Source organism: Miniopterus schreibersii, assembly GCF_964146895.1.
Source record: "Miniopterus schreibersii genome assembly, chromosome: 19".
In the NCBI taxonomy this organism is placed as follows: Eukaryota; Metazoa; Chordata; class Mammalia; order Chiroptera; family Miniopteridae; genus Miniopterus; species Miniopterus schreibersii.
This window is the reverse complement of record NC_138119.1, coordinates 16,064,570-16,088,980: the sequence shown is the minus strand read 5'-3', so window position 1 is coordinate 16,088,980 and position 24,411 is coordinate 16,064,570. Positions and strand designations below refer to the sequence as shown.

General features: G+C 42.9%; 1 protein-coding gene across 6 annotated transcripts in view; it reads right to left on the bottom strand.

Moving 5' to 3' along the window:
• The window catches only part of DNM3 (dynamin 3), a 352,871-nt gene that overhangs the window by 62,308 nt on the left and 266,152 nt on the right, over positions 1-24,411 (bottom strand). For all 6 annotated transcript variants that reach the window (XM_081120434.1, XM_081120436.1, XM_081120431.1 and 3 more), the window contains one exon: positions 17,016-17,127. In XM_081120434.1, coding sequence (XP_080976560.1) covers positions 17,016-17,127 — 112 coding nt within the window. The remainder of the gene's footprint in view (positions 1-17,015; positions 17,128-24,411) is intronic.

Genomic DNA, 24,411 nt, shown 5'->3' with positions numbered 1-24,411 from the left:
ACGAGCATTAGGCCTCTCTAGACCTTCCTTCCAGCCTGGGGGCTGCCAGCAGTCATCTTCAATGAGAACGCAGAATGAGTCCCCACCATTGGTGTCGGAGCTGTGAACAGAATCCATTCACAGGCTCCCCAGCTACTGGAAAATGCTGCGTGGTTGCCCACAGCTAACAGGGACTTGGGAAGCGCTGATGAGACAGCCAGATTTCTGGTAAAACTGGATCTAGGGCGTGATTCTTAACACTACGTCAGTCCACCTGACAGTGAAACCAAGGGCTGTGGGTGTGAAATCTTCCTCGATGGCCACAGAAGGGAAATATTCATCATTTTTGTACCTTATGCCATGGCCGCTGTTAATATACAGAGTAGTAACTGCAAAATTTAGACGTTATCAAAATTACCCTGGCAGTGTGCTGAAAGTGCATATTCCCAGGAGCCATCCTCAGAAATTCAAATTCATAAGAGTTGGGAGAGGCCCAGGTACTTGCATTTTTAACAGACAACTTGGATGTGTCTGATGCGGGGCGGATGGGCCACACGGGAAAACCCTGAGCTGGAGGCTGCTCCTAGACCTCTATCTGCTCTGTGACAATGTCCCCCGCAAACACTGATACTACAAGATGGTGACAGGTACTGTTTGAAAACAAGGGGCGGGGGGATGTTATTTGATAAAATAAGCTCAAAAATTGGGGTGTCAAACATATTTACATGTTTCTTTATTCCAGTGCCCTCGATTTTTAAAATGTGCTAATAAACTGTCTCACCAGAAGGGAGAGAAAGATACAGTATAACCCAAACGTTTTTTATAATCAAATCTCTCTCTCTTTTTTTAAAATAGTCTGAGCATACTTTGGGAAATGCTGCCCTATAGAACTTTGATGTAAGAAAAGATAAAAGCTGAGAAGGAGGACTTGGGATACCTAGACGGAAAGGGTTTAGTGGTAGGGCACAGAGGACACCCTGGAGCACAGATACCTGGCTGGGAACTAATTCTGAACGTAAAAGTCAAGAGTCGCTCAGCAATGGGTTGATGCCTTTCAGGCTGACAGCACAGAGTAAAGACCTCGGTACACAGCACTCTTGGAAAAGTGTTGTTTGGAGAAAGAGAACGATACTGGGAGTCAGAGCAACCACTGGGCCCAGAACATGGCACTTCAACAAAACTTAAAAAACCAAGCAAGTACTAAAAGTAATGACGTTGAAGACAGCCAACACCTTTTTGAGAGTTTACTTTGTGCCTGGGACTGGTCTACATACATCACAAGTCTTAGCTCAGTCGTTGTGAGGTAGAAGTTAACACCCCACTGAACGAACGGAGAGGCAGGCTCAGAGCCCCGTGCACGGCCACCCAGCTGCCATGTGACAGAGCTGGGATCTGAGTGCCGACTGGAGCTCTGCCCTTCTGTGCCCCTCTAATTAGAAGGGTCAATAGGTTTGCTGGTAAAGGAGACTATCTGAGCAGCAGGGTTTTGTTTTTGTTTTTGTTTTTGGCAAAGGGAAAGGCACTGATTAACCCTTGCCATGACGATTACATAAAAAGGTAAAAGCAAGCTGCAATACTCACTGTAGGTTACGGTTAGGTGGGATGCTAGGAACGTGAATGGCTTTGAGGAAAGTAAGGTGGTGGCCTGAATCAGAAACCCTGTAATTACTCTTCCCTTTGATGCTAATTCCACTTCCACAAATCTACCCTGAGGAAATAATCAGAGATGTATACGAGGAATTATGCACAAAGACGTTTACTCTAAATTTACATATAGCAATAAAAATTAGACTGAAATTGAATACATGTATTAAAAAGTACACGAACTCTAAATTCAAAGCTGGGTTTGAGTCCAATCTTGACGTGTTCACGTGTTGGATGTGTGATCTCTGGCGAGTTTGTTAAAACTTTACTAAGCCTCACGCTCTTCATCTCTAGAATGGAGGGGAAAATGTTTACTTCCCCGAAGGGATGCTCAAGAGCAGTACTACTGACATTTTAGACGGGACAATGCTGTGTTGTGGGGGGGCTGTGCTGTGCCTTACGGGGTGCTCGGTGGTATCCTTGGCCTCTACCCACTAGATGCCAGTAGCAACCCTCAAGCCAGTTGCGACAGTCAGAAATAAACCAATTTTGAATGGGAAAGCTGGGTAGAGGAAAGGAAAAAGGAAAGTACATATGTACTTATATATAAGTACACAAAGTATGTACGTATACATATGAATGCATACATCGCGTAAGTATACAAATACCTGCAGAGGGGAAGAAGCCAGTCGGAGGGTGAAAATCCATGAGCACGGAAAGAGCTGATTTGGCAAAGTACTAACTACCTGCCGAAGGGAAGGAGGGCCCTCCCGACCTGGGCGGGCAGAGAGCGAAGAAAGAGCGATTCTGAGGGAGCTCCTCTCCCTAGGAAAGTTACTAGCCCGACTTTTAAAAACACTGAGCTATCAGTTCCTCTGCCCATGGTGCAGTGCATGCTGAAAGGCCCGGCTCGCTGCGCCCTGGACATTCCCTGGTCTCCGGCAGCGCGTCTGGCCTGCCCGGCCGAGCGCGCAGTCAGCCCGGGGTGCAGACGTTCCCAGGGACGTGACAGCACTGGTGGCGGTAACTTCGGGTGAATCGGCCCAGGTGACAGGCTAGCGGCTCAGACTCTGGAAGCTGCTTTCTGTCTCAGTGTCTCGGCCCTTCCCTTTGTTTTCCTACGTTTCCCGACTTCCCCCCTTTGCACCGACACCTACTCCTCCCCTTGGGGACTCTACGCCTAAGTTCAGTTTCTGACTTGTTTCCTCCGTCACTTACATTCACTCACCGAATCATTCCACAAATACTTACACACTACCCATTATGTCCCTAGTATAATAAGCTAACAAAACCACAGGGGGAGTCTGGTCTTCAGGGAGTCCGAAGTTCAGCTAAGAAAGCAGACAATAAACGTGAATAAGCCAATCGATATAACCCATTGCGGAAAATCACACAAAATGCTGTCGTGCCAGATCTGTGCCTGATGTTCCCTGTCTAGAACCAAACTGATTTTTCCAGGAGGGGAGGCCCTCCCATTTGGGAAGCAGTTGTAATACACCGTCTCTGTTGAAGACCTATTCCTGGACCACAACCATCATGCCATTTTATAGAATCCAAGCTGAAACTCAGATGCCCACCACTCTCTGATGTGTTATTTGTATCCTGCAAATCTATGATAGTATACATTTTATATTTTTATGCTTCTGTAATACATCATAACTGTCACCCTCTCAGCACTTCGCATGACCTGGAAATGTAAAATTGTTAATAGCCTTCATAAGACACGGCTTCTACACTGACTTCAGCAATTTTTTCACATTTGAAGAGCAGAGTATCCAACTTTATGCCTCCATGCTTAAAACACCCGAGGTCTGAATGGGTGGAGCAAATCCATGTGGGTGGCTTTACCGTAGAGTCTGAATGTCTTGGCCACCCTAAAGTGACTTTTTAAAAGAATCGTGATTGGCAGACAACACATTCCATACCTTAGTCAAGAGCGTTTTCTCTTTGACGACCCATGAGTTGAAGTGTCGGACCATGTAAAAGGGAGGATGGTATTTAGGTTGGAACATCAGAGAAGTTTTTCTTGATTAAGACTCAGATTTTAACCATACCTCACTGAGTCTATTTTTATGCCTTGTTCTAATGCTCAAATAGAGAAACACGTTAACTTTTTAGTTTCCGTGGCATTCTGATTTTGAAACAGGTTCTTAGCAGAAGCACTGAAAATTGCACATTTATAAAAACTTGGTTTTTCTTATTTAATGAAAGACATATGGTCATTTAAAAAAGTGCTTGTAAAGGCCGCTCTTTGTAACACTCACAGTCCTTGACCTTGCACCCCGTGTCCAGGTACAAAAGCCCAAGTTTGAAAATCTTTCCAGTTACCGTCACCCTTTCTAAGGCAAACCACCGAATCAAAGGGCAGGGAGTCTCTCATGTGGAGCAGGTCTGAACAGGTTCCAGCTCTTCCGCGGGGCCTATGCGCACTGGGCTCAGCTAGTGAAGGTCACAGGTTCAAACCCCCATGTGCCTGCACACCCACTTCAGGCTCGGTCAGGCTCATCCACCCTGACACAGGGACACATGTGACCGCATAATTCTTTATTGTGGAGGCTCTGCTGTAAATAATGGGATTCCAGCTTCTGCCCACTAGGACCACTGACCATCAGAAATATATCCAGATATTGCCAGGTGTCCGCCTGGAGCAAAATGAGCCCTAGCTGAGAACCGTTGTTCTAAGTGGAAACTATACTTTTTTTCAGTTTCTTACTGAAGAGAATAAATGCAGCACGAAAGAATTTTAATGAGCTAAGCCTTCTATTAAAGTTCTATTTTGCTCTATATCAAATTGCTCTTTTTGGGTTTTTTGCCTAATTCCTTGAAGTATTACCAATTATTCTCTTTGAAGCCATGTGACATAAAATGAGAAAACGTATGTGGAAAATGAAAATGTCCCAATCAGAACTTTCCTTCAATTAAAACTTGGTCAATAATAATAACTTATGCACAAGAATGTGTGTCGTTGCTAGGTAATGGGTCTTAACGTCTCATCTGCCAGACAATCAGATACCCCTAAATAATGTTAGCCTTTTCCAGTTTGGGGCTGATTTGATAGGTTGGTACGCAACTAAATATATTTTTGAAATCCTTATTTAAGTGCTATTTTGTTTTATTTTTAGAACTGTGTTTACTAGATTCTGCTTGTCCCAATAATTAAAAGAAATACACCCCTAACTCTGGACGAAAATAATATGCATCAAGTCAAGGCAAACGAAATGAAATTGCTCTAGAAAAAGAGCACGGTTTTAAGTTAAAATATGCTAGTCCTCCTTGTAGTTTCTTAAAAACTTAGAATCCTAAATAAGTGACTTATTTTGGGTTCTGTTCCGGGATACTTGTGTACCTGCTCCATGCATTTGGATTGCTTAATTTTTAATAGACAAGTGTGTGGCTCCTGGGCAGTAATCAGCATGACAAGTGGGTCTGGGCAAACACTCACATGGCCTTCATCTAGCTTCCTACAGGGCGGCTCATACTAACTTCAGGCTACTTCAAAGTTCCTGCTCCCTCCCCCACCTCCCCATACACACTTTTCATATACAAATTTTCCTTACCTTATTGGATTTCTAAGTTTATAAAAATAAGACATGAGTACAAAAATAAGTTAATATATGAATGCCTAGGGAAATTAAAAAGAACCCCTAACTTTTCTTCCAACCCATTTCCTACGCCTTTCTGTGTACTCAAACACAAACAGAAACACGTGTATGTGTGTGTGCGTGTGGGAGACACAGGCACACATATACACACACACGACTGTTTTCTTCTCAGTCTCCTTTGCATTCAAAAAGAAGATATCTAAATTACTGTCAGAGAAAATATGTCCAAAAAGGATATGATGGAAACCATAATTATTCTCATTATTTCTCACTAACTAGAGTGAAGTCACTTCTTTGGGGACACAATAGAGGAAATAAAATATACATAAGGCCCGAGCACCCTTCAGAGGTCCCTGCTCCATCACCCACCGTGAGCTTTCTGAGTAGCAGGTCTATGCTTGCTTTCCAATAGAGTCTATTTGGCAAGATTAATAAATTTGGGAACATAACACAGATTCCAACTTACTTCTCAAATGTTTCTGCTTCCAATTGAACTGTCCTTTCCTCCAACTCATTAGAATTAATGTCAGGGGGTTCTTATAAGACTGGTTTGCCAAAAAAGAACCAAAGGCTTACTGGTGTTTCAATCAATGAGACAGACAGTTCATTTTTATATGCATGTGGCACTAAAATAACACATGGAGGCCAGTAAGTCTTCATCCCTCCTTCTTAACTTTAATGACACTCTTACTGGGTTATGTATAAATTAAATGAACCAGATGGGCTCTCCTGAAATCTCAGGGAAATACGTTTGCTAAACTTCTCCAAGAAAATCAGGGAAAGTATGTCCATTATTCAAAGAAAAGGAATAACCCTATTTAAGCCGACTACTTAAACTGCTTAGAATTTTCTGACTTTCTCAAATACATGCCACATATTAGGGAGGAAATGTACCTTAGGACACTGTACTATCTGCACCTTACACCTACCAAGACTGTAATACATATCATCATCAAAACATTTCCAGTCATTCCTGAACCTGGGATTCTTTTTAGTTTTCAGTTGCATTTCTGCACCAACATCATTGAGAAATTTGAGAGCTTTAGTGATAGAATTTTATTCCTTATATTTTTAAGTTCTCTACCTTTCATTTGCCTAATTTAATATCAAAGATATTTAACCAAAACTCAAAGTCTTTAGTAAAGAAAGAAGATTAGAAGTTGACTGAATTTCTAAAAATGCTTACCAAGAAGGGACATCAAATTAAAGAGGGAAATTAAAAGTCTTCTCTCTAGGACAAAACATGGAGATGACTTTTTATCTGAAGGCCTCAGTTCTAAATACGACATTCTCATTTACATTTGTGCTCAAAGAACAAACAATAAAAAAAACACACCACACATCCCTGTTACTGTCTGTATTTGTTCACATTCCCAAAACTGGCTCAGGAAAGTCCTAGATTCTGGCCTTTCTCATGAAGACACTGACTTGGAATCCATGGTCCAGGGAAACCCCTCTAAGGAGAAGACAGACTCTATCATAAGCAACTTAGGTATCAATATGCCAAGAGAAAAACATTTTCAAAGGGAAAAATAACTAATGGGCCTGGAAGGAAATGTTTTCCCGAGCAACTGTGTTCTCCTCACAAAAGGAAAGTCTGCTTTTTAAAGAAAACTAACAAAATACACATCCTTGTTAACAGAGGATCGTGAACTGGTGTTCTGTTCCAGCACGCATTCGTAATGAAAATCTAAATGCACTTATCACGCAAGTTTGTTTTCCTGGAGGTTAGAGGATTAGCTCCCAAACTTTAAGTGTAATTTAAAGATGGATGAAATATCAATTTTGTTGTCACTGAGAAAATGAATAGTAGGGCTGTTCTGTGCACCTCAGGATATACTTGTGTGTGCGTGAATGTGGGAAGATGAACCCATTCACGCTGCTCAGCTAACGAAACCTCAGTTGAGCAGGCTTCATTCTCTTTAGTGTCTGGTTAGTAGCATAACTCATAAAATGCCATTGTGAGTCTAAAGTGAGTCACTGATTACATCTGGCTCGTGTACATGGCAGGCAAGGAGTCAGGTATGCTGCCTTGGGGACAGCTCAGAAGCATTCGGCATGAGAGAGAAAAGGATCTCATGTTCTCCTGAAGACTCGGGACCTGCATCTCTGGAGGCAGCACAGCTTGCATTCCAGGGTTTTCCATTTAAACTGAAAGTCTAAGCTAAGGGGAAACAGCACACAGATGTGCTGCTGGGGATCTGAGGGGGCTCTTTATGCCAAAGTCCATGGTCAGTACAGTGATCAAATTTTAAAAGTGTTAGCATTATGTTTTTCATAAACTATCACTTATACATCACACAAGCGACTGAAAATTAAGGGCAATAAATACCAGCACCTCCAAAGTAGCCACTCTTCAATTAAAAATCAAACCAGTAAGCACTCCTGTCTTTGGCAATCCGAGCAACACCCTCACCAGCCCCTGAAGCTCCCCCACAGCCCCGTACCACACGTTCGCAAAGCAGAAGGGAGCTCTGGGGGACAGGAGACCCGGGACAGCCTTCCGCTGCATCCTAGAGGCACCCTCCATGAGCAGCAGTTTAGAAATGTGGGGTTTTATTGCTCATTGTATTGTAATTAATTGAAAATTAGTCAACTCTATTAAACTGAACATTTTATTACCCAGAAGAACTTGACCGAGCAAAACACAACAAATGGATGACTCCTGCTATGGAGGAGTGTTTTTTCTGGGGGTTTTACAAATGCCTTTAGATAGTCAGGGCATCACTAGCGAATGAACCAAACCATCAATGCTTCCCGAGCGGCCTGTGGGTTAGCACCGCCTCAAAATGTCAGCAGCCGGGCCCCTGACCCGCGGCATGCATAGCCTTGCTGTGAGTGCACTCGAATCAGCTCAGGTACTTAAGAAATGAACAAGAGACATAGCACATAGTGGTGTAGACTCTGCACATGGCTGTGTAGATGCAGATTAGTGCAGTGTAGACACAGCACATGGCTGTGTAGATCCAGCACATGGCAGTGTAGACGCAGACTCAGTGCACTGTAAGTGACCAGACATCCTTACGACTCAAACACTGAAACACATTACTTGGTATAAGTACTAAAATACCGGTTTTTATATTTTTATCCAACTGTTTTTTCTAATAGCCGTAGTATGAGAAATATTATCCTTTACTTTGTGTAAGAAATCTTTCATCAACTTCATAACTTACCTGCTGTTTTTAAAAAAGTGAACTCTCAGTGGGCTGAGTTCAGCCCTTTGCTCCTTCACAAATGCCTGTCTTGTACTTTCCTTGTATTATTTTTAACTTCATTAAATATTATTACTTGGTATAAATTTATAAAGTGACACATTTTTCAATACCATCTACGTCAACTTATTCCATAATAGCACATTCCACCCAATTAAACGGCAAGGTTTCCCACATTTGTTTTACATTCTCTATGTATGGCTTATGAATAGCAATGTTGATGAATTCCAGCTGGTTTAAGTATGCGGACAGACCCTCCTATAATAGATTCTTTTCAATTCTTATTGTATTCAATGGGGCCCTTTTTAAGTGGGCCACCTGGTGGGATGAAGCACTAAGAAAGAAGTCTCCTTAGAACAAAATAAAAAACAATCACCCCGCTAAAGTTAACACCATCTTCCCAACTCCATGACTATTGTATAATCAATATTAGTGAGAAGTAGTTCTTACCTTTTGGAAACCTGAATTAAAATTTAAACAAGCCAGCAACCCTATGAACTACTAAATGGCTCCTTTATCTATTATAACAGCAATGTTAAGAGAATTTCCACCATTTGTGCATGTTGCTGCGTTTCACGAATCTATCACACACATTTCAGTTCCCCCTCCATTCCCCACCTCCCCTCCCGCCTCCCTCCAGCTGGAACACATCAAGGGCGAAGGAGCCAAGTCAAACGTCGACCCCACCCTCCTCCATCCACTTTAAGGCACCTTCAAAGGCAGAGCGCTGATCTAACTCAGTTTCACCAGCAAAGCCAGCCATCCTGCTATTTAAGACTCCAGTTTGGAGCTTTTATAACTGCCCAGGAACACGAGAGCTTTGATTCTGGGTCCAAAACTTTAGCTGCACTGAGTTGCATCAGGTTGTTGTACCCTTCCTGCCCAAGGGTCCTCATGATTAAATCTTTACAACCTTTGCTCTCAGTGTCCATCTCTTTCCTTATGATATCAATGCCCAGTAACCAACTCTGAAGGACTTATTTCCCTTCCAAAAGGTCAAAACAGCACAGCCACTGTGGGAGTCCAAATGCATGCTTCTCCCAACATCTGCACGCCCTATGTCATTTGTGCATGGTCACAAAAGACAGTCGTTTCAACGTGCACAGGGCCACTCTTGCCAAGACGCATGCAGGAGGAAAAGTGGGGGCTGGAGAGAGAGGAGCTGCCGTAGGACAAAGGACTTACTTTGTTGTTCCCCTGTGCGTGCAGCCGCAAGGAAAAAAATGAGAAAGAAATAGGTTAAACATGAATGTATGTTAAAATTATGAGGTAATTTCCAAGCTAGAGCAAAATCAAACCAAGTAATTTAACTGGTTACTGACATCCCATACGTACACACACAGCACCCAGGGCCCAAGGACAAGTCAAAGGACCTTCTTAGATGAAATGAAATCACACATTTACATCGGCAGAAAGTTAAGACAGAGATTTCCCCCTTTCTCTCAGCTCGACATACTTGGAGTGTGGGAAGCTGGCCAAAAAGCATGGGTTTCCATTGGTAAGAAGTGAACTGTTAGCATGAAAGGCAAAGTATTTAGTATGTCGACTTGCCCCTTCCTGACAGCCCCTCCTCCAACATGCCAAGCAGTGGAAAATTTCAGCAGTCGATGCGTTTTTAAACAAACACTGCATCCCTGGTTTCAGAGAAGGTGGAAAAAAAAAGGCAAAGAGAGCAGAGGGAACGAGTGGGTGGTTCTGGGGAGACGGGGTAAGCAGACCACAGCCTGACCTCCATCTGCACCATTCTTCTATTTTGTAAATTACGAGTTTTGACTTGGGTCGGCCAGGAAAGCACCCACTGTATAGTGGGGATGTGGCCCTGATCAACACTGGTCCACATTCAAGAAAATGGGTAGGGAAGGGTTAGCTCCAAAAATGTAGTCATTTCTATAAGGGACACTCTGGATAGAGACACAGAGCAGCAGCCAGCGACGGGCGACGGGCAAATGGGTCTTCTGTTTCAACCGAAGCTGCAAGAGTGTGATTTATACCAAACAATTTAGCTCACATATGGCTTAAAAAAATAGAGCGGTGATTCATTAGTCCCAGGGCAGCCCTAGTCCTCACAAGGTCAGATCCCGTGGGAGAGACGTGATGGGAAGGGCAGGGAACAGATCTGAGCTCTTCTCACAAGGGGCCCAGAAGGAATTCCGCGCTGAGATGCCTCGCTGGAGACAGCGGTTAGGAAAAGCCGCGCATCTGTGCGGGGCACGGAGCGCGGGGTGGAGTCACAGGTGGGGCTGGGGATCTGGCGTTTGGTTTTAAGAGAGGATGTGGAGGGGAACGCGCACACATGGAAGTTTTCTGGAGAGCTCAGGATTAGACCAGGATCGCAGGAGGGCGTACTTTCTGGAAAACAATGCCAACTGGTGACAGAGAGGAAATGTCTAATTCAAGGACCATCACAGCCATCGTGTTTAATAGAAACATAAATGTAAAGACACTGATAAGACAGCGTGGAGGAGCTTCTTGGCGTTGTGCGTCACCGTTGATAGAACCGTTAACAGCACTGGCTTTCGTGAGACGTAAATAATGGTACAGGAATGAATGGGGGGGGGAAGGAGTCTTTTGTAAAAACTGTGCCAACTGCTCAAGAAGGCAGTAAAGCTCCCCACAGGGAATTTTAACAGGAGGGGAATTCTGCTTTACAGAATAATGGGGCTCCGGTTCTCCGAGGAAGTGCAATATTGCCGCGAACGCCTCAGACAGATGGAATTCATTGCATTCCACAGCCGTGCAGCTTTGATCTGGCAAATCAGTTTCAGGAGCCCCACCAAGAACTCGCACGTCAGGGAGTGACCGGCCTCGTCGCTCCACGCAGATGGGTCTGTTTGTAGTGGCAACAGTGATGTCACAGAGTAGGGGCCTTTATCCTTAAAGGGCAGAAACGCACAAGTAGGGGACGTGGAGGGGGCGCTGCCATTTCTTGTTCCCTTCTACCGTTTCCCAGCTCTCTGTGCTGGGAGAGGTGCAACAGTGACGAGTGGGGAACTGGGAATGCTTCATACACCCCTCTACTGCTCTGCGTTTGGATCCCTGCAGGTGTCTCTATTGAGGAATAGCTAAGACTCTTCAGAACTGGTCAGGTCGCTGCTCCAAACGCTGAGCCAGCTAAGGATCAAGGGGCCTGTGGCAGCGCTAAGGCGGGCACTGCCAGTCTTGTGTCGTTAGATGGCTGAATTAACCCAGGTGAGTGGTCCTCACCGTAGTAATAAATATTTATGGAGGTTGGTGGCCACTGTTCATCTTTCCCTAGGATGACACAGAGGTCCTATCCCCTAATTTTCATTTGCCACAGAGGATAGTTCAGTTTTGGAGGTTATCCAAAAGGAATTTCTGGAGTCCCCAAAAGCCTTCATTATAGGATGGTTTCAACCTCCAAAAGCAGTTCCCAAAGCACTGTGACTGGGAGACCCTTGGATTCAGAGGTGTAATGAAATTCCAGGATGTTCCACTTTCTACTGCCGATTTTCATCTCCTAAGAAATTGTACACTATCGGGGAAGACCACCTATCCAAAGAGCTAATAGGAACCTCGAAAAAAGTCCTGGGGTTTGTGACCTAACATGCCAAACTGAATTTGCACCAAATTTCTTTCCGGGGCCTGCGTGGATCTGGGGGCTGCTTCTTCCAGGGAGCCAGCAGGCAGCCTCTGAGGGAGGGCTTGTGAGTCCTCGATTCCAGACAGCCTCTCTGGCTCACTCCTGACTGATGGAGCTTTGAGGCCGGGCTGTCCACATGGCAGCGTAACCCCAAGACCCTCCTTCCCTAGGCAATTCGGGTTTGTCAGCCAACAGTTGGGAAAATACTCCCTCCAATGCCCAATCCCAATAATAGTTTTCAAAGAAAAGGGGACTACTAAACTGGGAGACACAGCTTCACGGGCACATTAATTATTTCCAACAATAATGTTCATGGCATTGAACATATCCACCAAGTTCCAGGCACTAAGCGCGATGTGATATGTAAGTCTCTTCATTTAATCTGATCAACTCACTCGAGAAAGGTAGTTACTGAGATTAAAAACGAACAAACAACTGGAGAGTTAAGTAAGTTGCCTGAGCCACACAGCTAACAAATGGGAGGGTCGGGATTTACGTGTGAGTGGATTTGACAGCATCCACCTCATTTCACTCACACAAAATGTTCCAAAGAATTCGGAATTCCTTACTGTTTATGTATAATTTAAGTCACGTTCTGAGCCGAAAAAAACTGTGCCAGAAAAATCAGGCATTTGTTATATCACGTTCTTTAGATAGTTAATCAGATTCACATTTGTTTGTATTCAAACTTATAGGAAAACTATGTACATGGATCTGTAAAATCATCTTGTAAAAAAGTGCTGTACTTGTAGCCTGTAACTACTGATACACACACACACACACACACACTTTTATCTCAGTCTGATTGTTAAAAGAGAAAGTTAATTCCATTAGAAACATTTTTTACTTTGAAAATGTGTAAAATCTTATACATTTATTTAATGATATAAAAGTTTATAGTGGTCATAGTTTCAATGTAATGGGCAAAGGAAATAGAAATAAAAGAAATAAAATTCTGCTAAATCCAAATTCAGACTTAAATATATTTTTAAAGTATTGTGGCTGCTCAGAAAGAATGCTACACTGCAGCTCAGAGAGGTTGTGTGTGAGTTCACGGAGCAGGTCAGTGGCACCGTGGGAAACCGAATCCAGGATCCTCATTTCCATCTTAGGGTCACACACAGGACACTGCTCAGATAAGAAGTCTTCGTTTGGCTTTGGGTCCAGAGAGATCAAGGGTCTGTGGCTAGTTAGAAAATGCACATGGGGGGATATAGTTGGGGTGCTGTGTTACATGCAGATACTACTGTAGTTCCATCACATTGCAGAGTAATTATTTATTTGCATCTCTTTCTCCGCTAGACTTGGAACTTCCATCAAGTAAGAGTGGCAGCTTTTTTTAAATCTGGGAATCTCTAGAGTCCACCACAAGAGTGATGGGTGAAGGGAAGGAAGGAAGTGGGGGAAGAGGGTGGAAGGGAAGGAAACAAAGAAAAAAACATTGTAGAAAACTCCAAGAGAAATGACCTAAGAGACAGAAGAAACAGCGTAGCAGAATATGACAGTATTAGTGACAGAAAATCATTCCATCCTGTGGATGTGATAGAAAAACAGGGTGGGAAAAAGCATGCTGTAAAAAAGTGTGCAACCTGAGTTGAAAATCAGATTGGCCTGAAACATCATTTTATTCAAATTTGGGTGATGCCTATTTATCTAAATGAAGCCAAAACATATACAATTTAAAAAAATAATAAGCAATGTAGACTTTTTTCCAGTCAAAACAGAGGTGTAGAAAGCAGAGCTTTTTAAGTCTAGACTCATGTCCATGTATGACACATAAAAGTTTTACTATTTGAGTAGCGATTGACCGGTTTGCTGTGGACTCGATGGTTTATTGATACAAAAACAAAAGGACACACTTGGAGAGAGGCATCTATTATTAGCTTAATCTGAAGTCTTCATCTTTCTAAATTAGAAATCACTGTACCTGACAGTATCCCTCCCTCTGAGTCCCTCTGTTCACAAACGGGATGTTTAGACAAGCGAGCTACTTAGCTTGCTCTCAGCAGTGAGCAGCCATTTAACCATCTGAAAGTCAAGCAGTCGTGTAATGCAACCTGGACAACCACATGGTGCATAAGAAATGCAAATATTGTTTATGATGAAAACTGAGAAAAGCAACGTCCGTGGCACACTGCCAAATTTAATTTCCTGCCATGTCTTTGGCTTATAGTGAAAAAAAACCCCTTTGTCCCGATTGCCCAAACCACTGTGCCAAATGTGTGCGTCTAAACAAATAAAAATCATGTGAAAAGAACCAAAACAGATTGTGTAGGATTGGCTCCATCTCTAGATTTTCTTAAAATTGAGCATTCTGTGAAAAAAAGATAAAAGTTAAGATTTCACTAAGCTACTTCTTTGTGTAGAACTATGGACACGTGAAAATCCAGATTTATAAAAACAGTTCAGTGAGGGGAAGGTGCTTTCCCACACGAGATGCACTGCATGGTTTCTTTAAATAGCAAACGTGCCAGTGCATTTAAAATAAGTTGAATTGACAAAATCATTACTTAAGGAACCATTTTCACAAACATTAGTTATATGTAAGGAAGATACACACACACACACACACACACACACACACACAGATATTTTATATAACCAAATATTTTGGAAGACCAAAATAGCAAAGTATTTACAGTCTCACTGGGCTGTGTTATAACATCCACAGTGTTTCAGCTCTCTCGTCTACTTGTTAAAGAAAGGAGTGTGTGATGAAATCATCATCACCATCACCATCATAAATAAAAACAGAGTGCTTATTTGCACCCATTCTACTCAGTGCTTTTCCTGCATTATCTCACTCAATCCTATCAACCACCCTATGGGGACTTCTTTCATCTCCACTTTAGAAATGGGAATCTTGAAACATAAAAAGGCCAGGTAACCTGCCCAGCATCTCACAGCTTGCTCGAGAGCGTCAGGAACGTCAGTCTAGGTGGTCTGACACTAATGCCTGTGCTTGAACCCATCTGCTCTGCTGCTTCTCCTAATACCCAGCCATAAAGATCTTTAAAAATGCAAATCTTATGATGTCAGCAAAGTGACTCAAAACCCTCTACTGATGTCCCATGTCAGGCAGAATAAACCTCAAACACTCACCGCTCCTTCAAGGCCTTTACAACCTGCCTCTGACTACCCTCTCCGAAACAGTCAACCACTCCTGTCTTTCCTCCCTGACTTTTTTGTTGTTTTTCTAAGATACTGGGCTGGCTCTGCACGCTCCAGTCCTCAGCCACACTTACTCTTCCAGACTTTCCCATCATTTACTCCCTTCCTCCTTTCAGGAGCCTACTCAAAGCTCAACTCTTCAAAGGGGCTTCCCTGATCACCTCTCCTAAAATAAAGCTCGCCTGCCCTCGATCGAACTTCCTGTTCCTTTAACCTACCGTATCTTTACAGAACTTCTCACTCTTAAATCACACTACACAATTATGCGGCCATTCATTGCCTTGATCAATGTCTGTTCCTCGGGGGTGGGACCTCACTGCTCACCTCTGTGTCCCTGGTGCCTAGACTGGTGCCTGGAAGAAAAGCATGTGCTCAACAGGCTTTTATGGAATGAATGAACAAAAAAATTAATCTAGAAGGTTTAAAACAATTAATATAGAATGTTTGTGAAATTGAACACACTATCATCAATGGATAGGGAAGAGTAATAAGTAATGATTAGAATTAATAGGAGCAATAATTTTTTTCAACGCTTCCTCACATGTGGTCTTTAGAGTGGTAGCTATCTAGGCAAGTATGTATGTACACAACTGGTAAAAACTGGACAACAATTAGGAAAACCATGTACCGATACCTCTGTGGCCGGTGTCACCAGGAAAGGGTCTGGTGTCACCCCATTTGGAGGGCACAGGGTATGTAGTGGGGCCTCATCATTTTAGGTGCTAGCCAGACAAAAGTAGGCTGGGATAGGGTTAAGGGGTGGATGTGTGAGCTAAAGTAACAGCAGTGAGGAGAACATTTTGGCACAAATCCTTGATCCTTTGTCCCAGAACTCTGCAACATTCCAGTGTATCCTCAAGGATGGGATGAGGTTTGAATGTCCCCCAGAGTGCCTTCAATGGTCCTGCATTGCATCCGTATCTCAGACTCATTCTGTCCTATTTGGGCCTGGAAATAAACCAACCTGTGCATGATCAGTCCTACAAACTGATCTAGAGCCCCGGAAGCACCATAGTTGTCAAGCTGGACTCGATCCCCAAGGCTCAGGCTCAGTACTTTAGCCCTGGGGGCGCACCTGGATAGCACAACGCCGCGCGGGGACCTGAGAGGAAGCAGTGAGGGCCGCTGTGTGCAGAGTTTGTTTAACAAGTGTGTGGACGTGTGTTGGGTCGAACTTCTGCAAAGTTTAAATCCAGACCTGTCTGTGTAATATTACATTTTCAAAGAACACAAATAGAAGGTCTGTTTATTAACTTGAATGAGAAAAGTGTCTTCAAGACACTTGAAGTACATTAATAAAGATAAGTGGGAGTAGCTATCTAGTATTTTTTTTTGTTCCCTCACACTCACGGTGACATTAACCAGAGTGTAAACACAGATATAATTTTGGAACAGGTACTACGGACATAATAAAAGGTAGATTTTTATAAAAATAAGTACATTTTTAAGAATATAAAATAGTGTTATGATTAATGATATAGATGATATAGGTATTATAGATATAGATATGCTATAACTACATGAAGAATGTTATAAACTGCTTGTATTAATACTGTAACAACTGTGGAGTATCACACAAGGGAAAATTTTAAGTTAAAACAAAGAAACTCTCTCATGGTCCACTATTACATATATTATGTTTTATGGCAGAGTAGGGCATTTTCTTTAAGTCTAAATATACTGATAAACTCGTGAAAATAGAAATCTAGTGGAGGAAAATTATATATATAATATAAGCCAAGTATCGCTTAAAGCTGTGCCAAGTTAGGTCAAAAGAGAACTAGCTTCTCCAGAATACAGTACGTAGAACTCTTGTTTTCTTAAAAATGGTTAATTAGTTAAAAATAAGAGACTTCTCCCACTTACTAGGGATTTGTCGGGATAGACGCCAGCTCTCAGCAGAGATGCCTTCCAGCTGTCCACGTCCTCCTGCGAATCACATGCCAGCTCGAGGAAGCGATAGTCTTTGTATACATTCCTGGAGTTAAAAAAAGACCATGCTTTTAGTTCTAAACCACATTCAGAATGACTTTAGGTTACTGCAGACAGTGATACAAATGGCAGCCCAAATGGACAGATCTCTCAGTCACTGGAAGAAAAAACAAAAAACTGTTATATTTAAAACAATTAGTGAATTCCTATATGTATGTATTAATTAATTTTTTTTAAAGCCCTCCATTAAAGAATTCAGTCATCTGTACTGCTGGGCAAGAAGCTGAGAACATCCAAACACTCTCAATGGGATACAGAGGGTGCCAGTGGAGGGGAGTTGTTCTGAGGGGAAAGGATTTGCTGTTGCCTGGTAATTAGATCAATTTTCTGAAACTATTTTACAAGTCTAAATGGCTCATAACACTTTAAAATGCACAGTAACAATTTTACAAACCTTAGCAAATGTTATGCTAGATTTAAAACAGAAATGGTCATCGATATTGTGAAAAGGAGAGATTGTTAACCAGTGCCTGTCAAGTGCATATTCATAACTGGGACAATGCTGTAATTTTATATTTCTTTTCCTAATAATAAAATAATACAAAAGATGTAATACATGCCCATTTAAAAATTTTGGGAACTAGATAAAAGTAAAAATTGGGACAATCACCCTGTTTTCACTGTTCACAGATTACCTTATTTCTTATACTCTTGACCTCTGCGTTTCTCACACAGTTGAGTTTTTATCTCCATTTCTATCAATTTGGTGCCCTTTTTCGTTCACTCTTATATCACAGTCATCGACTTATGCCATTACATCTTTATAAACATACGCTTATAATGACAATATCCATTATTGTAAGTGCATGGTAATTTATTTAACCTCCTTCTAATATTAGACAAGTAATTTTCTCTCTTTTTTGCAATCATAAATAGTGCTTAAATGAATATTCTTATCCACAGCCTTTATCACATTTACTATTATTTTCTGAGAGTAGATTCCTATAAATAGAGTTACAGGCTCAAAGTTATGGTCACTTCTTAAGACGCTGATACGCTTTCCAATCACCGTTCCAATTTCGACAGAGACTAGCAGTGGACAGGGCGAGCAATCTTTTTCTCTTCTTCCCACTCAAGGTGCTCTTGTTCACGCCCGAGAGCCTCAGTTTACCCTGCCCCAGATGGCTCACGGACTTGCACCTCCTGTCCAGACCTGTCCCGGATTCACACTGCCCGCTGACTGCTCCACTTGAGTATCTCAAAGGCCCCCCGGCGGGAAAGGCCGACCTGCTGACTTACTGGGTGCTCCCGTCTCACGCAGAGACCTGGGGCACTGTCCTAGCCCCTCCCGGTCTCTCAGGCTCCCCTTGCACCCTACCGCCCGGAGGGTGCTGCCGGTGTCCTGGCCACCACCCTGTCATCACCGCCTCGGTGGTCCCCAGCATCACATGTCCCCTTCAAACCTGTTCTCCTCACTCAGTCCCCGCCACGTTCTACAAACACGGATAGAAATGTTCACCCCGGCGAAAAACACTCTGACAGCTACGAGCGTGTAGGAAAAGGCCAACTCCGCGCCGCCCTCCCCACCGGCCCTCCCGCTCTGTGCCCCCTCTGTGCCCGCACTCGCCGCCCCCAGGCCTCTGCATACACCGCGCGCTCTGCCCGCAGCGCTCTGCCCCTCCCCCCCATTGCACAATTAACGCCTCCCCTTCCTTGGGACTCTCGCCTGTCACCGCGTCCTCAGACGCCACTTCCCCGACACCCGGCAGGCCAGCTCCGCTTCCATAAACGTTTCATATTCCATATTCACCTTTCCTTCACGGTGCTGAGCACAGCTGTCATTCTGGAATTCTGTTCCTTTTTCTTTCTCATCTACTTATTTAATAATTTTGATAACGTCTGTCTTCCCCACTAGCCCATAAAAAACATTAGGACAGAGGCTGTATCATTTTTGTGCTTATCATTCTATCCCCCAGGAGATTCTGGGAAGTTTTTAATCGTGTTTATTTCTGGCCATAGCTAGATCCGTGGATTTAGTTTTGTCATTTTGAAAAATTGTAGAATCCTCTTTGCTGTTTCCTTTGTGTAGGCTGAGAAATAAACTGCCTTGTTGGCTTCTGTATTTTACGGTGCTTGTTCAGTTGTACAGGTAAATGATTATTTTTAAGTTTTCCAAATCATTCTCTAGTTCATTTTTGTATATATAAAATTCAGAAACAAAACAGTAATGCTTGACTTATTGAAGAATTTAGAAGCTTATACTTTCCCCCATTTTATCTCATTATAATCTATCTAGAAATATACTGACCTAGAAGGTTATTTCTGAATTCTTGTTTTCGCATCTCTTTAAGGGTCTCTTTTTCCTCTTTTTCTTTTTTTTTTTCACTTTTGCATTCAATTTTGTTCCACTTAAGCAATTAGTTAGCTGGAACTCTATGTTTAACTTGAATAAATATTTATCATCAAGCATTTTCCACCTGGACTTCCCCATTTGTAAATTCTTACTTGGGTTCATGCTTTGAATTGGTCTCAAAAGTAGGGCTGGTATCGGGGTTTCGGGTGGACACCATATCCACACTTCTCCCACTGACCCAGTGAGGAAGTGTAGAAGTTTCTTTCTCTTGTCTTCCTCTTTGGCCCATTTTTCTTAGGGTAAAGCATGCACTGGTCACTTACAGAATTCCAACCCAGTTCATTCCAAGATGAGTCTTGTAAAAAGTTGACTGACATTTACAGGAATTTTGAGACTCCCCATCTCTCTTGTGTATGATTTATTGGATATGACAATGAATGGAGAAGGGTAAAAGAGGACCTTCTAATTTTTCACCATCTTAAAAAGGTCATGTCATTTAATCTTCATAGCAAATCCTATAGGGTTGGTCAGAGAGCTGTTTGACAGTTGAGGAAACAGGTTTAGGGAGATTAGGTGACTTTCCCAAGATCACATAGCTAATAAATGGCACAATCTGGGCCTACCACAGTCCATGGCCTGTGGCCTCCTTACAACAAAAATTTGTTGAATGAATGACTGACTGAATGAATGAATGAACAAAAGAACTATGGAATGAACTTGGACTGTGTTTATTTTGAAAACCACCTTTTTTCATTTCTGATTGAATCCTTAACTTACTACAGAAAACGTAACATAAAAAAGTTTAAGGAGACAAACCACAAGAAGCGGAATGAGTCATTTTAATGAAAAGTGGGACATATTTAAAGAAAGTGTATTCTCCAAGTATGAAAGTTTATTTTTGGAAAGTTTGAAAGATCCTATCTCTGCTACAGAGCAGAAAGGGTAATGGATTATCTTGACGAAATCAAAGTCCATCAGCTTTTAATTATCTAATTACTTCTCCACCAGAGCTTTTAGCTACCATTTAGGTTTCCATTCGAGGCATCTTCACTGCCTGGTACGAGTTCCTTTAAGATGTAAAGGTACAGGGAGGGCAAAGCTGGACAAAGGCCGCGGAGCACGGCAGAAAGGGTGCAGACTTTCCACATTCTCTAAGCAGATCTGAAGAATTCAGCTTTGGCCCATTCTCGCTGACCTTTCTCCAGAGTATTTTCTTTCAGGGGCTCTTCACATGGAAAATCTTGATTTTTTTTCCCCCCTCAAAGGATAGCCAAATTCTTGAGAGGGAAAATAATTATCTGGTTGAAACATTAGAAGAGGGTCAAAGACTTCTGGTGGCTTTGGCTGCTTCATTTATACCCAGTTTTGAAGCTTCATCTCAGGCTGTGTCTAGACATCCAAGGAGAGTTGGATGCAGGTCTGAAACACTGAACCGGGCTGATTTACTGGAAGCCTCGTAAATTCTGCGGATGTAGCTTCCAGGTTCTCACCACATGCTGGAGCTGTATAGATAACCCACAGCAATTTGTACTGACTGCATTTTTTTTTTTGTTTAGTCTGTTCAGCTGCAATCATGCAGATAGGAGCTTCTGAATGATTTCACTATGAAATCAAGCTGAAATATGTGTTTTACAGTTTGAAAAAATAAAAGTCACCTCAACATTAAAAATGAGCAGGGGAAATTTCATCCCACGTGTGAAGGCCTTTTAAGTGCTACCCGGAAGAGAACATGACCACACGATGAGCCCATGTTTTGATTACATGTATAACTTTCAGCCACATGTCATAAGAATGTCTTTGGATGCTAAAAATGTGAAGTTTAATTTCCTTACCTATGAAAGCTCTTCAAACATCTGAGACCAGATATTATGTGTCCCCCAAGTCTTCTAGTCCCTAACTGAACCCTTCTGCCAATTTTTTCAGATGTTTCTAATATGAAGAGGTTTCTAGATAACACAGCATCCTTCTTACCCTCCTGTGAATTTGTTCTATTTTAAAAGGATTTTCTAAAAAACGAGATGCCAACAACTGATCACATATCTCTAGCTACAATATTATCCAGATGCAAGACAGAAGTTTGGTGGAAGTCTTACTTGCTTTCTGAATAGTAAACTTTTACTAATGTAAGTTAAGTAAAATGTAGTAGAATATAGTCAAGACCGTGAACACCTGGTGAAATCCAGGTTGTGCCATTTATTATCTTACATGACACTGCGAAAGGCAACCTCTCTGAATTCAGTCTCTTGCTCTGTAAAATGGGGAGAGTAACAGCATCCACCTCCAGCTTACTGTGATAATGAAATGAGGTTAGATGTGGGACGAGTACTGCTTAACACAATGCCCCGCCTCGGGTAAACATACATGTACAAACTACAAAAATGACTATTATGCATTATTCTCACTGCCTTTAGATCCTTTGCATGTCACCTCCTGTAAAGCCAGACCTCTCCTGTACTGATAATTCATTGCCAAAGGGATGAGATTCTTTTACCTGGCTCGGTGTGATATTCAATCTTTGATATTTCCTTTCCTTGGCATAGTGAAGAGTCAAATAAATAAAAATGTTAAATAAAAATTTTAATTCTTAGAAAAAACTATTTAAAATATAAGAGTATTGCAAAACACATTTACTGTAAGTGCAGCTGCAGCCAGCTGAGTCACCAGCCGTCCTGACTTTCTCTGGCTGCCAACGGCCACGGAGCCGGGCCCATGTCAGCGTTAATCCCAGTCACCGCGGAAGAGCCAAAAGTGTGAGTTTTGGTTATAACTGTGGGGTCTTGATGAAAAAGATCTTTAAGAAGGTAGGTTATGATTAAAGTGGTGGAGTGTCTTACAGTATAGAATGTTTCACCCTGAAATATTCTTGCTCGCACTCGAATGTTCAAACAATCTGATGCCGCACAAGTTAAGAAGGTAATCTCAATAAAAACAGGCGAGTTTGGAGCAAATCGTTAGTAGGAACTTGATCTCCTGGCTTCCCGGAGGGCCTCCAGCTCCTGGCCCCTTTTCCTCAGACTTCACTGTCCACCCCCCCCCCCCTTCCACCCCCCTCAAAGAGACGGAGAACTGATTTGATTGGTGTGTTGTGCAGGAGAAACTGAGCAAGCTCATGCCTGCAGGACACATGCCTTTCTCTCCCATCCCCAGATGCCCTGGTGAGCTGCCCTGTGGCGGAGGCCTGTGGATGCTCGGCTGCAGCTATTAGCAGGACATTTGGCGGCAGATCTGGGTCCATTTGTTTTACGCTTTATCTGTTTGTCTCCTGTGCTTCTAAAAACAGCAACGACAAATTTTAACTGGGGGGGGGGGGGGGAGGAAAGGGTGTGATTTATTGGCCCCCTAAAACTCCAACAGTGCGGGGTGGCTTTGAAGAGAGGGTAGTGGTTTGGGTTGCAGATGGGTTAGACAGGAAGCGCCAGAGGCCTTCAGAGTGGAAATGCCCAGTGGGCAGCTAGAGCTGTGGGACTGCTGTCTCGGGACCATAAATAACCACCACACTGCATGCGGCTGTGAGGCTGGGGGCCATGGGAACTTGTTTATTTTCTTTTAATACAGCTTAGTAGCTTCATTAAGCGTTCTGCTATAAGAGGGCAAGCCAAACAGCCACAGGCCATGTGTCTACTTGGGCATAACCAATAGCAGGCAAATTAGCCAACATTACAGTATCACTTGAAAAAGCTGCTGTTGCAATCTGAACTTCATTTAGCCCAAAGCAATGAAAGACTTTAGAAGGGAATTTTAAAAAGGCAACTGGGGAGGAAAGCAGGGAGAGAACCGCAGTTATTCCCCTTCTGTCTCCTTTATTGGGCCAGAGGAGGCTGTGGTTAAGATCTGCTTCAGCTCAGCGTTTCTGAAATCCGAGGAGTAAACCTAGGCAGCCACGGGCTTCCACGGCCGCCTCGTCATGTGCTGGAAAAAGGGCTGCCATCTGCACCAGCCCCGCCTCTCTCCCTTCAGCATTTAGTTTTCAAGAATCCCCTCGGGTGGGATCTTTCTTTTGCATTAATGACTAATAATTATTATTATATAAATTCTTTAAAAACTCATTTTTAAAGTTCTAAAGAACTAGACTTGAGGAACTATCAACACAGGAGAAGCAACACCTAACTCCAGAAGGCACAGTACGGATCAAGCCGAAAACAGTTGTGACAAAATATGGAGGACTGGGTTCCTGTGAGCCCCGAGACACCTGGGGAGAGTTTGATGGGAGTTCTTAGAGCCCGGGATCGGGGTGAAGGGATCCGTGTAAGTTTGGCAGCACTGAACAGAACCGGGTAGAGGAAAATTCTGGCAGGATAAAAGAGCCTGGCGTGTCAGTGATAGCAAAGGTCTTCCGCAAAGGCTCCCCACGAAATGAGCCTTTCCAATTATTTTAAAATCATTATCTGTCGATATTATTATCATTATTTTAATCCTGTCAAGTTATATCAAAGTCAGTTCCCTGAACTCCGTTTGGAAGGTTCTGGATGAGTCTTAATCACATGGAGAAACAGGCCTGCCGGCCACTGTTCCGTCGGAGGCTACAACAAGATGTCCTGGGAACATCAGGACGTTTGGTGCTTTGTGAACAGGGCTACCTACGACGGGCTCTGACCGCTGCCCCCCCCCCCCCAGGTCCCCAGCACCACCTCCATTCGGGCTCCGCTCAGTGAGACCAGGACTGGGCTGGGCAGCGTACAACCAGACGCACAAGATTATTTAAGGCCCCAAATCCGTTCACAGGCATCAGTCTCTTTGCTTCAAAAAGGAAACATCTGGCCTGCAGGAAGTTTGGCTATTTGGTGGCTTGTCTGAGGAAGCCACTGTAGGTACACCCACAGTTTTCAGCATAAATGGATATAACTGAATCTCCAAAGAAAATAAATCAGATGTTAAAAAATCAAGCACTTCAATGACAACCTGTGTCTTGTGTGATAGGGGAATATTCACGCAGAAGCTGGTGGTGATGATGATAGTGGTGGTGGTGCAACAGTCCTA